Consider the following 16,849-nt stretch of genomic DNA (forward strand, 5'->3'; position numbering starts at 1 on the left):
AAATAGAACAGATAGCTATGAATAGAAGTCAGGGGCGGGGGAGTGGGGATAGGGCTGGAATAGATTGATCAAGCAGAGAGGGAGAGGGGAGAGGAGGAGGAGGAGGGAGGGAATACAGGGAAAGACAGCTAAAATAAAGGGCCATTTGAAGAGTAGTATGAAAGCCCAATACAGTAGAAGATTTGTATACATATGACAATCTATATGACATCTCCAAATAATGGGGGAGACAGAGCCCCATTTGGACATTCTTGTCATCAAATGAACTTTCCAGTACTGGGAATCTGTTATATCTAATTGAGTTGTTGACCAAAAGGTCCCTATGGTTATTCCCAAACAACCCAGGCTGTTCCTAAGACTATAGGTTGCCCTCCACAAACTGACAGCAAGTCCCCATTGCTGGAGACAATTCTCACACAACTCACTGAACATGGAGAGGTCAAGCTGGTGCCTACAGAGAGCTTTCACTGCTGCAAGTTAGTGGTTTTGGTACTGGAAGGTACTCTGCACACTACCAAAAGAGAAGGAGAAATACCAACCCATCTACAAGCCCTTTGAAATACAATAGTGTCCTGCATGCAATATATATTAGTGCAATGGTGGCCCAAAGCTTGTGGGAGTCACCAACCAACATCTGATTTGACTTCAAGCCCACCCAATGAAATAGAAATCATATTCAACACTGTGACCAAGAACATGAGACTAGATAGCTCAGGGACCTAGGGTAAAACCAAATACTACTGTTCAACTAAAGGAACGTAGCAATAAAATCCTATGCTATACTCATATATCAGCACCTTGTTCAGCCATCATCAGGAGAGGCTTCCTCCTACAGCAAATGGGAACAAATACAGAGACCCACAGCCAGACATTATGCAGGGAGTGAGAGACCTTGGAACACTCAGCCCTACATGGGACACCTTCATCAAATTCCTCCCCTCAGTGTTCAGGGACTGACCCCACAGAAGAGGAGGCAGAAAGAGTGTAAGAGCCAGAGGGGATGGAGGACACCAAGGAAACAAGGCCTCGTGAACATACATATGAACTCATAGAGCCGACTCAGCATGCACAAGGCGCACGGGTCTACACCAGAGGGAGTCCTAGAGCTGAAAGGAGAAGTGGACACATGCCCCATCCCTAACCCAGAAGCTATCTCCAACTGATAGCCACTTGCAAATGAAACTTTAGTTTTTTCCAAGAGAGGATCGCTGGGGGAAACAAACTTCTCATAAGGGTGGGCTGCATGTCCAGCAGTAGATGACCAACAGCAAATGAACTCAATGGCATCTTGGAAGTTCCTTGTCCCATAATGTCATGTTGGGCTTTTTTTTTTTTTCTGTCTTCTTTAAAAATTATTTTTGTTTCTCTTTTATTTTCCCCCACAGGTCCTTTGTGTACTTATTCTGGTTGCTGGTTTTATGCTTTTATGGGATTCCTGAGTGTGAGAATGAATGCGTCTCTGGTTCTATATGTGTTTCTTGCACCTTTGCTTGGGCTCTTTTCCTTCTTTGCCTTGGCTTGTCCTATTTTGATGTGCTTGATTTGTCTTATCTTGTCTTATTTATTTTTATCCTTTAGAGGCCTGTGTGTTTTCTAATGAGGGACAGAAAGGGGGTGCATCTGAATGGAAGGGGAGGTGGGGAGGAACCAGGAGAAGTAGAGGGAAGGGAACCATAATCAAGACACAATGTATGAAAAATAGATCTAATTTTTGATAAAAGAAAGAAAGAAACAAAGGAAAATGATATGTGTAGCTGTAGTTTTTCAGCGGGAGGGCATTTATCTTGCTTGGTGTTCTCTGAGCTTCTAGAGTCTCTGGTTTGGAGACACTCATTGTCGGAGGATCACCCTGCTCCTTTCTCTCTTCCTCATTCTTTTGCTTTTCCCATGAACACATTTAAATATCTTTTAATTATCCCACAGTTCTTGGCTACTTTGCTCTTTGTCTTTGTTTCTCAGATTTTTCAAGTTTCTATGTCATAGTCTGGAGTGTAGGACTCTCTTCCTCAGCAAGTGCAGGGTACTTCAATTCTGTTAGAATACTTCATGTCTTGCATTTGCTCTCTTGGCTTTTCCCTCAGAATGCCCATCTCTCCTTCCATTAAAACCTTCAGGATATTAATTACAATTTCAAGGTTGCTTCATAATTCCAACCTTCCTGCCACATCGCTGGTTCTGATGCTGGTTCGGTTTCTTCAGCCAGCACACTTTGCCTTTAAGCCTGTGACAGTATTTATGCTGCAGCTGGATGTGATGCACTTGGTAAAAGGAAGTTGGTGAATATTGTGAGGTCAAGTGTCATGGAGGCGTGTGCTCCACACCCCGTGACCCTGATCTTAATGTTTTTGGTTGGTGGTATCCAACTGTGAGGGCTTTCCCCCCCTCATGGGGACAAAATGGCTGGAGAAGGCTAGCCCTGGACACCAGTGATCCTCCCCAAACAGCCTCTTCTGCTTTGTCAAGGGCAGAATGTTCTCGCTGGAACCATAAGGAAATTTTCCCAACACTTGCTGTGAGACTCTAACATTGCTCCTGGAAGCAGAGCTCACAGAAGTGGAGGAGCCCTCTGTGACGAGACCCTTCTGGAGGGTAGGCTTTCAGGGTACCCTCACCCAGCTTCTAGCAATTTCAAAGGTGTATTTGGAGTTTTCCTGTCTCAGCCCTGGGCCTTGGGGAGGATTCTGCTTGTGAGTTTCTGTCCCAGGAGGTTGAGATTCTGTTGTCTTGTCTGTCTCTTTAGTTTAAGCTTCCTAATGCTGCAACCCTTAATACAGTTTCTCATGTTGTGGTGACCCCCCCCAACCATAATATTGTTTTCTTTGCTACTTCATAATTATCATTTTGCTACCATTATGAATCATAATGTAAATATCTGTGTTTTCCGATGGTCATAGATGACCTCTGTGAAAGGTTGAGAGTCTCTGGTTTAGTGGGTCGGCCTTTGCCCTCTAGTCTGATCTATCTTTGCTGATGGATCTAAGACTCATTAGAAGTGTTCAGCTTTTAATCGTTATTAGGATGGCATGGCCACTTCTGAGCTTCTTACACACTGGGTTGGGAACCGGAACTCTTCAGAAAGTATAGGTACTTAAACCATGGAGCTAACATGGCTCAGAGATTAAGAGCACTGGCTGCTCTTCCAGAGGTCCTGAGTTCAATTTCCAGCAACCACATGGTGGTTCACAACCATCTATAGTGAGATCTGGTGCCCTCTTCTGCCCCGCAGGCATACATGCAAGCAAGCAGAACACTATATACATAATAAATAGATAAATCTTAAAGAAAAAAAACAGGAGTACTTTATTTTGTATTTCATACAATGCTCATCTCGTGTGTTTCTATTGCTGTGGCTTGAATGAGTACATCTTTCAAAAATTGATATGTTGTAAACTAGTATCTATTGAATTGTTAAAAGCATTATAAATATCGATATAGAAAGTTCTCCAGGAGAGACTGTGAGTTAAAAAAATAAAAGACTGGGATTGGAGAGATGACTCTATGTTTAAGAGGATTGATTGCTGTTCCATAGGCCCTGGGTTCAAGTCCCAGCACCCATGTGTTGGCTCACAGCCATCTGTAAATTCAGGAACAGGGGATCTGACACCCTTTTCTGGCTTCTGTGGGCACCAGGCATACAAGTGATGCATCAACATGTGCAGGAAGCATGTAGGTCCTTGTGCTCACAGAACCAGGAATATTAAACACACAGGGTTGTCTCTTCAAAGGGGGAGATATATAACCTATTTTCCACCCAGAAGTCTGGAAGTGGATGTGTTTAATGTCCTGGTGACCTTGCCTTATCTGCCTGGTCATGCCACACTGGATCCTTCCCCAGACCCTTATATTGAGTCTGTTTACTCAGTTAGTGCATAGAACCCATCTTTTTGGAAGATGTCACTTATGTTTTACAAAGAGTTTTGATGTCATCATGTCTTAATCTTTGTTGTGGACATGGGATTGAGTTAATTATCACCAGGAAACTTTTTTTCAAAAATTTCTGTGCTTAAATATACCTAAAATAACTACTCAAGGTTAGACTCTTGAAGTTGGAACCCAACACTGGCTACTGGGTCACAATGAACTGAACTGCCATCTTGCCTCTTGTGGATTGACACTGGCAGCTGTGGTGTTTGCAGAGACCCCCCAAGACACACATGCAGGCGAAACACTCATACTCAAAACATAAAACAAAATAAAAGGCTGTGAACACACACACAAACCAAGGGGAAGACACTAGTTATCAGTGGAAGCGTTGGTGATGGGAGGTGAGGAGAAGACCTCCGCATTTTCCTTCCTGTACTTCCCTTTTCTTAGAGCACCCATGTAATTCGTAGAGATTCATGCAAACAGAAAATGCCAGAGTAAAAACCAGTATGGTTAGTTGCTGCAAGGTAATAGACAAAGACTGGAACTGATCAGGGAAACTTATGGCACAATGTCATGTTATCCATAGTGAGAATTACTGAAAAAACCATGGACACTTTGGCTATCATTTTCTGGAGTTGAAATTAGGAATTAATTTTGGACTAGACTTTTATAGAAGGAAAAAGAAAAGATGGGCTGGCAGGATGGCTCAGCAGATAATAGCATCTGCTGCCAAGCCTGACAACCTGGGACCTGCATGAGCTTCCAAAAGTTGTCCTTTGACTGCTATACATGCTCTGTGGAACACTTGAGCACGCGCACACACATACACACACACCACTATAAAAACAAAACCAAAGTAAATTTGTGTGGCTTTTTAAGACATAGTCTCTATGTAGTTGTCTTACTTAGGGTTTATATTAGTGTGAGGAGACACCATGACCACAGCAACTCTTAAAAAGGAAAATATTTAATTGAGTGGCTTACAGTTTCAGAAGTTTAGTCCATTATCATCATGGTGGGACATGGTGGCATGCAGGCAGACACGGTGCTGGAGAAGGAGCTGAGAGTTCTACATCTTGATCCACAGGCAACAGGAAGTGAACTGTTTCACTTGGCATAGCTTGAGCAAAGGAGACCTCAAAGCCCACCTACACAGTGACACACTTCCTCCAAGAAGGCCACACCTACTCCAACAAAGCCACACCTCCTAATAGTGCCACTTTCTAGGGGGGGGCATTTTCTTTCAAACCACCACAGTAGTCCACACTGACCACCAGCTTCCCATATAGCCCAGGCTAGCCTCTGACTCATGATTTTCCTGTTTCAGCCTTCCTCTGAGTGCTGGGATCACAGGCATGTTGTATAACACCTGCCTTGAGGTGTTTCAGACTTCACTAGTCATCCTCTTCAGTTTAGTGAAAACTCTCTTTAGCTTGGTATCCAGATGTATAGACGGATTTCTACAAAGACCCTGGGACCTTCTGAGAGAGCAGAGCCTGAGCCTTCTCACACATTTCCTTTCCTGCCTCCCTTGTATTGACGGAACAGCACAGACAGAAAGGGACCGAGGCTTCCAAGGGTGTTTATGCTGCGGCAGAGAAGGAATGAGCGGTCTAGACTGTCAACCTAAGCCCCCTCAGAACCCGGAGCTTATTCTTACACTGGTTCTGCTTTAGTTTGTGGCTGAAGCCGTGAGCCTTTCTGAAACGGGCCAGCCAGGCACAGATTTGTGCACTGGGCCCCAGAGCTGCACGTGTTAGGGCTGATGGTTTTGATAACAGAACTTCAGGAATCCATGAAGACCCAAAAGAACAGCATTCCAGTAATGGGCCTACATTCCCCAAAGATGCCATGTGGCAACACCTATGAACTGGTTAGACAGCTTATTCCTTGTACCTGGATTATTCTACACTGGCTAAGATCCTTGATTCCCTGACCAGGAGGAGGATCTATAGGGAAAGACATAAGGAAGGCAAAACTTTCTGATAACTAAGGCAAGTGTGGTCTCCAGCAATAGCTGCATCTCTAAAAACATCACGGGATGAATATGAACTTTAAAATGGCCACCCTATGTTACCCCATGTAGACCTGTGGTGATCACTTCAGTTACACGAGGCATTAACGAAACATTAAGGGAGAGCTAAAGGAAGTGACCAAAGCGAAGAGGGAACTTGGGGCCAAGGAAGCAGATTTGCAGGGGTGGGGTGGGGTGAGCCGGTGTTGCAGGGGACTACTCACTGGGTTGATGTGTGTTCCAGTGTGTGTACAGCACTGGCTCAGCCCTCTGGCCCACGGTCCTCCAAGTGTATTCTCCTGTATTGTTTTGGTCTTGAAGAGCTATCCAGAAATAATTGTCTTTTGCTCTTGCCACACTGCTGATGAGAGCGGTTATAAAAGCCTGCTCAAACCTTGGAAATAAAAAAAAGAAAAGGAAATCAGTATCCTAAGTTTCTGAATGATAAGAACATCACTAAAGTGTAATGAAGTGCACAGAATCGAACCAGAGCAAACACTTCTTGTTAATTCTCTAGAACACAGAACAAGAAAACTCACCCAGACCCTAGTATGGCTGATAGATGCCAAATGTCAGCGCAACTCCAGAAATACATGAGTGGAGAGAACGTGACTCCCAAACACTTAATTCTTGTAATTGTCCCAAGGACCAGAGCCCAGGTCTGGCTCTGCAATGGAGTGGCAGCCTCCACACACACAGCAAGGCGCCTCTTGGAGAAAGACATTTATTTTATATTTAGGCTGCACACCACACACACACCATGGTGAGCATGCGTTAGAGGAGACGGAAGGGGAGGGAGACATCATGCTTTTCTGAATGTGCATTTTCTACCACGGAGTGCACATGTGCCCTCTCCCCACACTTGCTTAGTAAGAAAGGAAGTGGAGGAACAATTCTGTGCCTCTCAAATCAGTCTGTTCACAGGCACATGGAGTCTTTGGCTTATTCAAATGTGTTCAAGTGCGTATTCTCACTGGCAATAAATTTCAACAAATCCAGGGCATTCCACCCACTAGCATTTTCCCCAAGCAGTTGAATGAATTTGCTCCCAATGTTTGTTGGCAATGCTCCTTTTCAAATACAAATACATCCAAAGCTGATGTAGACAACTTGTGTACACACACACACACACACACACCCGTAACAAAGCGTAAATATCAAACTCAACTAACATTGAATTCAAAGCTTAGTTTGAAATTACTTTTAAAGCACATAAAGTTAAAAGGACTTTCAAATGGTGGTGACTTCTGGACATATCTGCTGAGTCAAAGGAAAACACAAGGCCTGGTAAAATTACCCAAGAAACCTCAGGAGAAAGTGCACTGGACTTTTAACATCCAATTTTAGACTCGTTTTATTGCATGCATTATTCACTTGCTACAGGGAACAGAAGCAATGAGGGCGTTTATAAAATCGAGGAGCCTCAGATGGAATGGGGTGGGAACAAGAGATGAGACGTTCAGTGCCTAAGGGCCAGTAGACTTCAGTGAAGCACCTGAGGCGCTCACAGTGGTGGAGCATGTGGGTTTCATCAGACTTTAGTAAATATTTTTTGCAAATGCTTTATCAACAGTCTAAATATTATACTTCTAAAATCATAAAAGTTACTTTTACTTATACCTCAGAGGCAGAACTTTACATATGTGTGTTCCCAAGGAAGCTATGTAAAGATAATATCGTCTAGATGCTGTGGTGATTTTCTTATTCTTTATTGGCTTGTGCTGAGGCAGTGGAAGATCTGTTTTACTGATCCCCTCTGCTACCTAGAATGGTTGTGCTACAAACCGGAGACTACTATGTTGTTGCTATATCCAAAGCTACGGCTGGTCTTTCTTTACTTTAACAAATAATAGCAAGAAATGGCTTTGTTTGTAAACTTGGCCTTGGGTATCATTATTCATGACAATAATGCCTTTGTAACCTGTTGTTACAGATTTATTTAGTCCACTCTGGTTTGCTATTTTTTATCTCCATTACTGTTTGAGACAATGGGAACCTACTTTTTGATTTGCCAAGTCTATCTTTATGGAGTGCATATAATATTTAAACATTAAAAATTTCAAATCAAAAACCAACACTCAGGTTTCCTCGGTCTAATTTACAAGATGGTACCATTAGTAAAATAATTCAGCAAGTGTGTCTTTACTTTAAACCAAACATGCCCTTCTAAAACTGTCTGGGAAGTGCTCTGGAGAACAGTTCATTATCTGGGGTAAGCTCTTGAGTATCTATTTCTAGTTGGCAAAGAGACAATTTTATATCCTTTACCATTTTCTGTCTTATGGTGGTATTTTATTTGTACTGAAATGTGATTTTAATTGTATGTTAATAAATAAAGTTGCCCGGGGGTCAGAGCTATTAGAGCCATAGCAAGAGCGTGGTGGTGGTGGTAGCGCATGCCTTTAATCCCAGCACTTGGTAGACAGAGCTAGGTGGATCTCTGTGTGTACAAGGACACAGCCAGCATTGGAAACACATGCCTTTAAGACCTGGAGGGCTGTACTTACAGGCAGTGACGAGGCAGTCACGTGTTTGGGTTGCAACCAATGAGAAGGCAAAACAGAAAGACTTTATCAAGACAAACACACAGGAAGTAGTGCTGTGGGATGGTCTGTATGTCAAATTGCTCTGATTGGTCAATAAATAAAACACTGATTGGCCAGTGGCCAGGCAGGAAGTAGGTGGGACAAGGAGAGAGGAGAGTTCTGGGAAGCAGAAGGCTGAGGCGGAGACACTGCCAGCTGCCGCCATGACCAGCAGCATGTGAAGACACCAGTAAGCCACCAGCCACGTGGCAAGGTATAGATTTATGGAAATGGATTAATTTAAGCTATAAGAACAGTTAGCAAGAAGCCTGCCATGACCATACAGTTTGTAAGCAATATAAGTCTCTGTGTTTACTTGGTTGGGTCTGAGTGGCTGTGGGACTGGTGGGTGACAAAGATTTGTCCTGACTGTGGGCAAGGCAAGAAAACTCTAGCTACAAAGTAGCTCTCTTTCGGAGAGGTAGGAGCACCACAGGAGGAAGGGTAAGGTTTTAGCTCTGAGCTCTGACCTCTTGGCTTTCTCTTTTACATTGGTTCTGTGTTTCTTATTTAATAAGATGGTTGGTTACATCTACATTGTCTGGTTTCAAACACTGGATGAAAAACTCTGATTACGATAATACAGATGGTGTTTGTGAAGAGACACCATGATGAAGGCATCTTATAACACAAAGCTTTTTATCTGGGCTCATCATCCAGAGGGTTAGAGTCCATGACCATCATGGCGGGGAGCATGGCAGCAGGCAGATACGGTGCTAGAGCAGTAGCTGAGAGCTGACATCTGATGAGAGAGAGAGAGAGAGAGAGAGAGAGAGAGAGAGAGAGAGAGAGAGAGAGAGAATAACTGGGAACGGAGTGTGCCTTGAAACCTCAAAGCCCATCCTCAGTGGCACACCTCCTCCAACAAGGCCACACCTCCTAATCGTTCCCAAACAGTTCTACAAACTGCAAACTAAACATTGAAATATATGGGCCCATAGGGACCATTCTCATTCAAACGGCCACAGACAGGAACATTTCAAAGGTTTTCTACTCTGTGTTTTAGAATTATTTATAGAAGAACAGTTCAGAGTTGTATGCCATCTGACCATTTTGTTTGAATTTACTGATGTTAAATCAGATGTTGCCATTTAATAAATTAAGATCATTGTATATACATAGTTTTATGTTGTCCTTTGAACCAAGAGAGCAGGATAGCATGTTACACAGAGAAAATTAAGTGAAGTAAAGATTCTATGATTTTTAAAAGCATTTGGCAAAGTTGCAGGATACAAATCTAACATTTAAAAAAAGTTGTCTATCTTTAACAATCCAAAAAAGAAGCTAAGGAAAGAATTCCATTTATCATAACACCAAAAAGAATGAGATACAAGTAATCACACTCATAATTAAAAAAAAGAATGAGATACTCAAATTTGTATATTCATTTAAAGTAGAAACAATCCAAATGTCTACTGATGGGTAAGTTGGAAAACACAATGTGTATACAAACAGTGGGATATTAGTCAGCCTTGTAAAGGAAGGAAATTCTGGTCTAGGAGCAATGTGCATTAACCTTGAAGGCACTGTGCTATGTGAAACTGCACCACAGATAGAAGATGGTCCTGTTTATATCAAATACCTTGAATAGTCCAGCTTCTAGAGAACGAACACAGAGAACTGTTCATCAGGAGCTGGGGGGTGGGTAGAGGATGGGAAGCATTATTGGGTAAGTATGGAGTTTTCAGTATGGAAAGAAGAACCGTGTTCCAGAGAGATGGTGCTGGTGGACGCACAGCCCTGTGAATGCATTTAAGACCACTGATGTTCACTTAAAGTGCTGACAATGGTACATTTTATTTCGTGATTAGTTCACCATGCTAATTCAAATTGTGTTTAGGGACATATGGTTTCAAAACAGGACACTGAGAGATAGGGCAGTCTATTTTTGGACAAATTTACAAAATCATCACTTGCATTATTTTCTACAAAACTTTGCATGGCTGATTGATTCATTGGTCATTGACTTAGCTATTGAGCATATAGACAATAATCTGTGGTATCATTGTAATTCAGTTTTTGCATCCTGCTGTCTGGAAGCAAAGTGGCCAGACCAGAAGAGGGTCTTTAAAAAAACAAAACAAAACAAAACAAAACAAAAACAAACAAACAAACAAACAAACAAAACCCAGTAATCCAGTAAATCAAAATCTGTTACTCAGAAAGGAGGACCTGCTTTTCCTCCCCTTTCTATTCTACAATGCATTAAAAAGTCCTAAACCAGAAACAGTTGCACCATAACAAAAGAAACGAGTAATCTGCAGCAGGTGGTTTTAATTGCACCCATCAAACCTGTCATTCCATTGTGCAGAGAGTGGAAAATCAATTAACAACTAACTACAAGCCTAGGTGCCCAGAGTGGGGGAAGGGTCTGTAACTCAAACAGAAAATCAGTAATGGAAGCAGAAGATTCCTCAGTCTGCTAGTGGGTCTCCTGGGTTTGAGAAGACCTCCCTTATAGTACCCAGCTTTCTCAGATGAGTAGTTCTGTAAAACATTCCGGCACTGATAACCACTTCGCTTCTTCCCTGAAGGGGTCTGAATGAAATGGGGGCTCTCTTTCCTCAACCCGAGAGTCCCGTGCTGGAGCCCCTGCTTTGGATGGGTTCTTGTTTGTGGAGGCAAGTCCTTGTGCTAACTGACTGCCCTCATACAGTCCCACAGGCTCCGTTGGTGGCATGCTCGCACACGGTAACCTGGATGGGCCTGCATGGCTTTGCGCTGGCTGGTTTTATGTCAACTTGTCATGTGTTAGAGTCATTTGAGATGAGAGAACCTCAACTGAGAAAATGCCTCCAGAAGATCAGCCGGAAGCAGGGAAGTCTGCAGGACACTTTCTTAACTAGTGACCAATGCAAGAGGGCCCGGCCCTTGCGGGTAGCGCTGTCCCTGAGCAGGCGGTCTTGGGTACTGTTAGAAAGCAGGCTTGGAGGCTGGGGCGGTGGTGGGTACCACCACAAAGAACAAATATATCACGGTGTGTACCCTAGGGAGGGAGGTGGAACTGGGACAGGTGAGAGATCAAAGACAGCTCAGATCAACTTGCTGTCTTTGCCCACCAGGATTGGTGGGATGGTGTAGAACAGCCTGGCACTTCGGCAGATACAGACTTAGTCCCAGAACCTGTTGCCTGACTGCAGGATCCCCCTGGCTCTGGGCAACCATGGAGGCCTGAGATGAGAAAAGTTTCACGTTCTGGATTGAACTCCTCGAAAAATCACTGTTGCCCATGGTGCCACCGGAGGCCATATTGGTGTCTGTGGCCCATGCTGCTACCTCAGGTGAAGCCTGAGATCCATGTAGACTCCTGGCAAATCGAATCCCAGAATACATCAAAAAGCTCATCCTACCATGATCAAGTGGGCTTCATCCCAGAGATGCAGAGATGGTTCAACACATGAACATCCACTACCACCACTGCCGCTGCCGCCACCTGCCGCTGCCACTGCCACCACCATCACTACCACCACCACCAGCAGCAAATAACAGGAATTAACAATCATTGGTCATTTATATTTCTCAATATCAATGGACTCAATTCACCAATAAAAAGACACAGGCTGAAAGAAGGGATGTGAAAACAGGATCCATCCCTCCTGTATGCTGCATACAAGAAACCCACCTGCTGCACAGGCCACGAGCCTCGACATGGCCTCAGGTGGTTACACATGTCAGTCACATCAGTGGGGCGCCTTGGGCAGTAAAGCCCAAGGACATCAAGGCCCGAGGCAGCATCACAGACTGCGTGAGTCCCCAAAATTATACAATGGAGAAAAGAAAGCATCTTCAACAAATGGTGCTGGCATAACTGGATGTTGGCATGTAGAAAATAGATCCATACCTATCACCCTGCACAAAACCAAGCAGATCAAAACCTCAATGTAAATCTAGTTACACTGAACCTGATAGAAGAGAAAATGGGGGAATAGCCTTGAATGCATTGGCACAGGGGACTACTTCCTGAAAAAAACACCAGTGGTACAGACCCTAAGATCAACAACTAATAAATGGGAACTCATGAAACGAAAAAGTTTTTGTAAGGCAAAGGACACTGTCAACAGGACAAAATGGCAGCCTACAGAATGGGAAAAGATCTTCACCAACCCCACATCTGACAGAGGGCTGATCTCCAAAATATATGAAGATCTCAAGAAACTAGACATAAAAATACCAAACAATCCATTTTAAAATGGGGTACAGACCTAAACAGAGGATTCTCAACAGACGACTCTCAAATGTCAGAGAAACACTTAAAAAAGTGTTCAATATCCTTAGCCATCAGTGAAATGCAAATCAAAAGGACTCTGACATTCTATCTTACACCTGTGAGAATGGCTAAGATCAAAAACACAAATGACAGCTTATGCTGGAGAGGATGTGGAGCAAGGGGAACACTCCTCCACTGCTGGTGGGAGTGCAGACTTGTACAGCCACTTTGGAAATCAACATGGTGGTTTCTCAGAAAATTGGGAATCAATCTATCTCAAAATCCAGCTATACCGCCCTTGGGCATATACCCAAAGGATACTCAATCATATCACAAGGACAATTGCTCAATTATCTTCATAGCAACTTTATTTGTAATAGCCAGAACCTGGAAACAACCTAGATGTTCCTCAACCAAAGAATGGATAGAGAAAACGTGGTACATTTACACAATGGAGTATTACTCAGCTGTTAAGAACAATGACATCAGGAAATTTGTAGGCAAATTGATGGAACTAGAAAAAAAATCATCCTGAGTGAGGTAACCCAGATCCACAAAGACAAACATGGAATATACTCACTCATAATTGGATATTAACTGTAAAGTAAAGGATAACCATGCTACAATCCACAGACCAGAGAGGCTAGGTAACATGAATCTCCCTAGAAGGGGAAATGGAAGAGATCTCATGGGTGGGGATGGGAACTTGAGGGATTGGGTTGGTGCATAGATGGAGGGGGAGAGTGCTGAAAGAGATGACTGGAAGGGGGAGGGCTCTTTAGGGACAGGTAGAAACCCGATGTAAGGGAAACTCCCACAAATCTACAAGAACGAGCTCAGCTAAGACTCCTAGCAATAGTGGATCCGTAGCCTGAACTTGCCATCTCCTGTGATCAGATTGGTGACTACCCCAACTGTCACCAAAGAGCCTTCATCCAGTAACTGATGGAAACAGATACAGAGACCCACAGCCAAACATTAGGCCAAGCTTGAGGAATCCTGCCGAAGAGAGGGAGGAAGGATTGTAAGCGCCAGAAGGGTCAAGAACACCACAAGAAAACCCACAGAAACGACTAACCTGGCTCGTAGCAACTCACAGAGTCTGAACCAATAACCTGAGAGCCTGCATGCGGCTGACTTAGGCCCTCTTTGTACATGTGAGTTATTGTGTAGCTTGGTCTATTTGTGAGACTCCTAAAAATGGGAGCAGGGCTGTCCCTAATGATTTACCCTGCTCTTGGAAACCTAGTCCTCGTATTGGATTGCCTTGTCCAGCCTAAATACAAGGAGAAGTATTTAGTCTTACCGCAACTTGATATGCCATGCTTTGTTGATACCCATGGGAAGCCTGCCCCTTTCTGAGCAGAAACAGAGGAGGAGTGGATTGGTGGTGGTGGTGGTGGTGGGGAACACGGAGAGAGGTGGGGGAGGGAGTGGGAGAAGAGGAGGGGAAACTGTGGTCAGGATGTAAAGTAAATAAATTAAAAAACAAAACAAAACAAAACAAAACAGGTTGAATAAGCCATGGGGAGCAAGTCAGTAAACAGCTCCCCTCCATGGCCTCTGCATCAGCTCTAGCCTCCAGGTTCCCACTCGGTCTGAGTTCCTGTCCTGACTTCCTTCAATGATGAAAAGTGATGTGGAAGTGTAAGCCAAATCAACCTTTTCCTCCCCAAGTTGCTTTTGGTCCTAGGGTTTCATTACAGCAATAGAAAACCCCAACTAAGATATGGCTGAAATTAAAATAAAAAAAAAAGAGAGAACAAATGTGATGCTTCTGCTTTAGAGTCCGACTATTCCTAAGTGCTGGCTGCTAAAGATAGTTTGTCAAAGCAACAAACAAACAAACAAACACCCCACAAACGTGTAGCGTATCCTCTTGTATCCAGTTTGGAGGAAAGGGAAGATTTTTGTCCTCAGAAACTGTCCAAAGGTAGATTTCTGCACTGGCTCGGGTCCCAATGGCACTCTGAACAACCTGTAAGGCCACCTTGCCCAGTTGTTCTGTTCTTCCTCCTCCTTCTCGTGTTTCATTATGTAATGCTTCAGTTCTGTCCTGCTAAAGGTACAGCCACACCCACCTTTCTTTCTTTCATGAGGGCGTTCCTGAGCGCTGTGTGGAAGGAAGAGTGTGAGGGGGAAAGACCATGAGAATGGAAAGGCTTCCAAAGTAGGGAGAGCAGCGAGTGTGTGTGTGTGTGTGTGTGTGTGTGTGTGTGTGTGTCTGTCTGTCTGTCTGTCTGTCTGTCTGCCTGTGTCTGTATCTGTTTATTTTGAGACACAGTATCAAATGTAGCCCTGGCTAGCCTGGGATTCACTCTGTAGGCCAGGCTGGCTTTGAACTCACAGAAGTGACCCACTTTACTGGTATAGTTTCCCATGGAACCACTGGAGAATTCTACCCTACTGCTGTGTTAGGCATGGAACAACTGGTCTCCCAGACCTCACTCTACTGGGCATTGATATGGACACACCTTTGCTATGAGACTCTTATTCTCTTTACACATCTGTTGCGTGATTCAATTTTTAAATAGCATAAACATGTATAGTCTCTCTGTTACTGTCAGGAAGACACCTGTGTACAGAGCAATCTAAGTCTAAACAAAATACTCCTAAGAAGCATTTCCTACCCTTCCACTCTCTTTATAGTTCTTTTTCTGCTAACCAAACAAACAAACCACAATTTTTAGCCATCACTTTTCAAGTACTGTTCAATGACATTGTCTTCTCATTACAAACAGAAGACAAAACCCAGATATAGCTGCCTATAATAACAAAGCTGGATAATCAATGAATGTTCTTGGAATGTAAAAGCCACCTTAAGTTTTACTATTTGTCATTTAAAAAACAAGCTAGAAATAACACCAGACTTCAATTCATCTCAATACATACTCAGAATCACTTAATAATCCACTGCACACCGACTTTAGATGTGGACGAGCTCCGCTGACAGACTTTGTCATCACAATAAAAAGCAGTCAGCTTAGGAAGTTCCCTCTCACCTGCTGGCAATGGTCAGGAGGCTGGGAGGACAATAATAGCCACTGGAAGCCTGCTCGAAGTTTCTCAGGACTGTGTCAATTTTGTAACAAAATTGGCCATGTCTCTCCCATCCCTTCAAAGAAGAAAGAGACACAATCTGATTTAGTTAAATGCCAAGAGACCTCTTCCCGGCTTGCATTGCTCTCTCCTCTGACTTGACAGAATTTTTTGTTTTCACATCACTTTTGCATTTATTCTGTCTGGAATCACCAGCAGCTACAGCCACTTACACATTTAGTCTTGATTTCTTATTTTACAGTTCAAAAAATGCAACCAACTTAAAGACTTAAACACAACTGAAAATAAAGTGGGGGGACACTGTAAAAACAAACAAACAAACACACAAAGGACACTCACTCGAGAGTTACCGTTCTTTCCTTTCTTCAGGCTCACAGCATTTCTTTCAAATGACTGTGACGTTTGGGTAAAGACAGAGAATTGACCATGGAGGGAGGATGCTTTTGTGTTTGAATTCTGGCTTCCCCCTAAGCCACTTCATTTGTAGATAATGAATGCATTTTAAGACACACGCTTAATCTCTCCACATCTAGTTTTCTCATCTGCGAGGTGGGGATAAGAGTAGTATTCGTGCTTGTCCCAAGGATCAAAGGAGAAAACAGGAGAGGCCTTGAGCAGAGCCAGCGAACTTGGAGGGGCAGTGAAGCCAGGCCTCCGGGTAGTGGGGAGCGTTACGAAATTGTCAGTTCAATTTCACATCAGCTGTTTGGGGTTCTTAAGTAGAGCTACTGCCCAGTGGATCAGCTGGGCCCGGACTGAAGGTATCCAGGGTGTTTTTTCATGGTTGCTGCTGCTGTTTTGAGTCATGGTAGCCCACACTTGCCTAGCCTGGAACCCCCTAAGTTGCCTGGGTTAGCCTCAAACTTGTGATCCTTCTGCCTTAACCTTCTGGGTGTTAGGACTTAGAGAGCCATTGAGTTCAGCTAAAGCAACTGTGTTTTGCTCCCCCATCCTACCTCCGGCCCTGTGCCGAGGATGGAAGCCGGACTCTTCGAATGCTTGCAACTGAGCTCCATCGGAAGGCCCTAGGATGGTCTTGCTTGGATCATGTTTCTAAGTAGAAAATGGCTCCCTAATACGGAGACTCATATATGGTTAAGATTTTTCCCCGAATTA

The 16,849-nt window shown here is 43.6% G+C and overlaps 1 protein-coding gene across 1 annotated transcript in view; it reads right to left on the reverse strand.

Moving 5' to 3' along the window:
- Positions 1-16,849, reverse strand: part of Pla2r1 (phospholipase A2 receptor 1) — a 126,241-nt gene that overhangs the window by 49,630 nt on the left and 59,762 nt on the right. Inside the window, exons 10-11 of the mRNA XM_028868708.2 lie at positions 15,676-15,788; positions 6,106-6,275 (exon numbers count right to left, since the gene is read on the reverse strand). Of these exons, the coding sequence (XP_028724541.1) occupies positions 6,106-6,275; positions 15,676-15,788 (283 nt within the window). The remainder of the gene's footprint in view (positions 1-6,105; positions 6,276-15,675; positions 15,789-16,849) is intronic.

Source organism: Peromyscus leucopus, chromosome 4, assembly GCF_004664715.2.
Source record: "Peromyscus leucopus breed LL Stock chromosome 4, UCI_PerLeu_2.1, whole genome shotgun sequence".
NCBI classification, from domain to species: Eukaryota; Metazoa; Chordata; class Mammalia; order Rodentia; family Cricetidae; genus Peromyscus; species Peromyscus leucopus.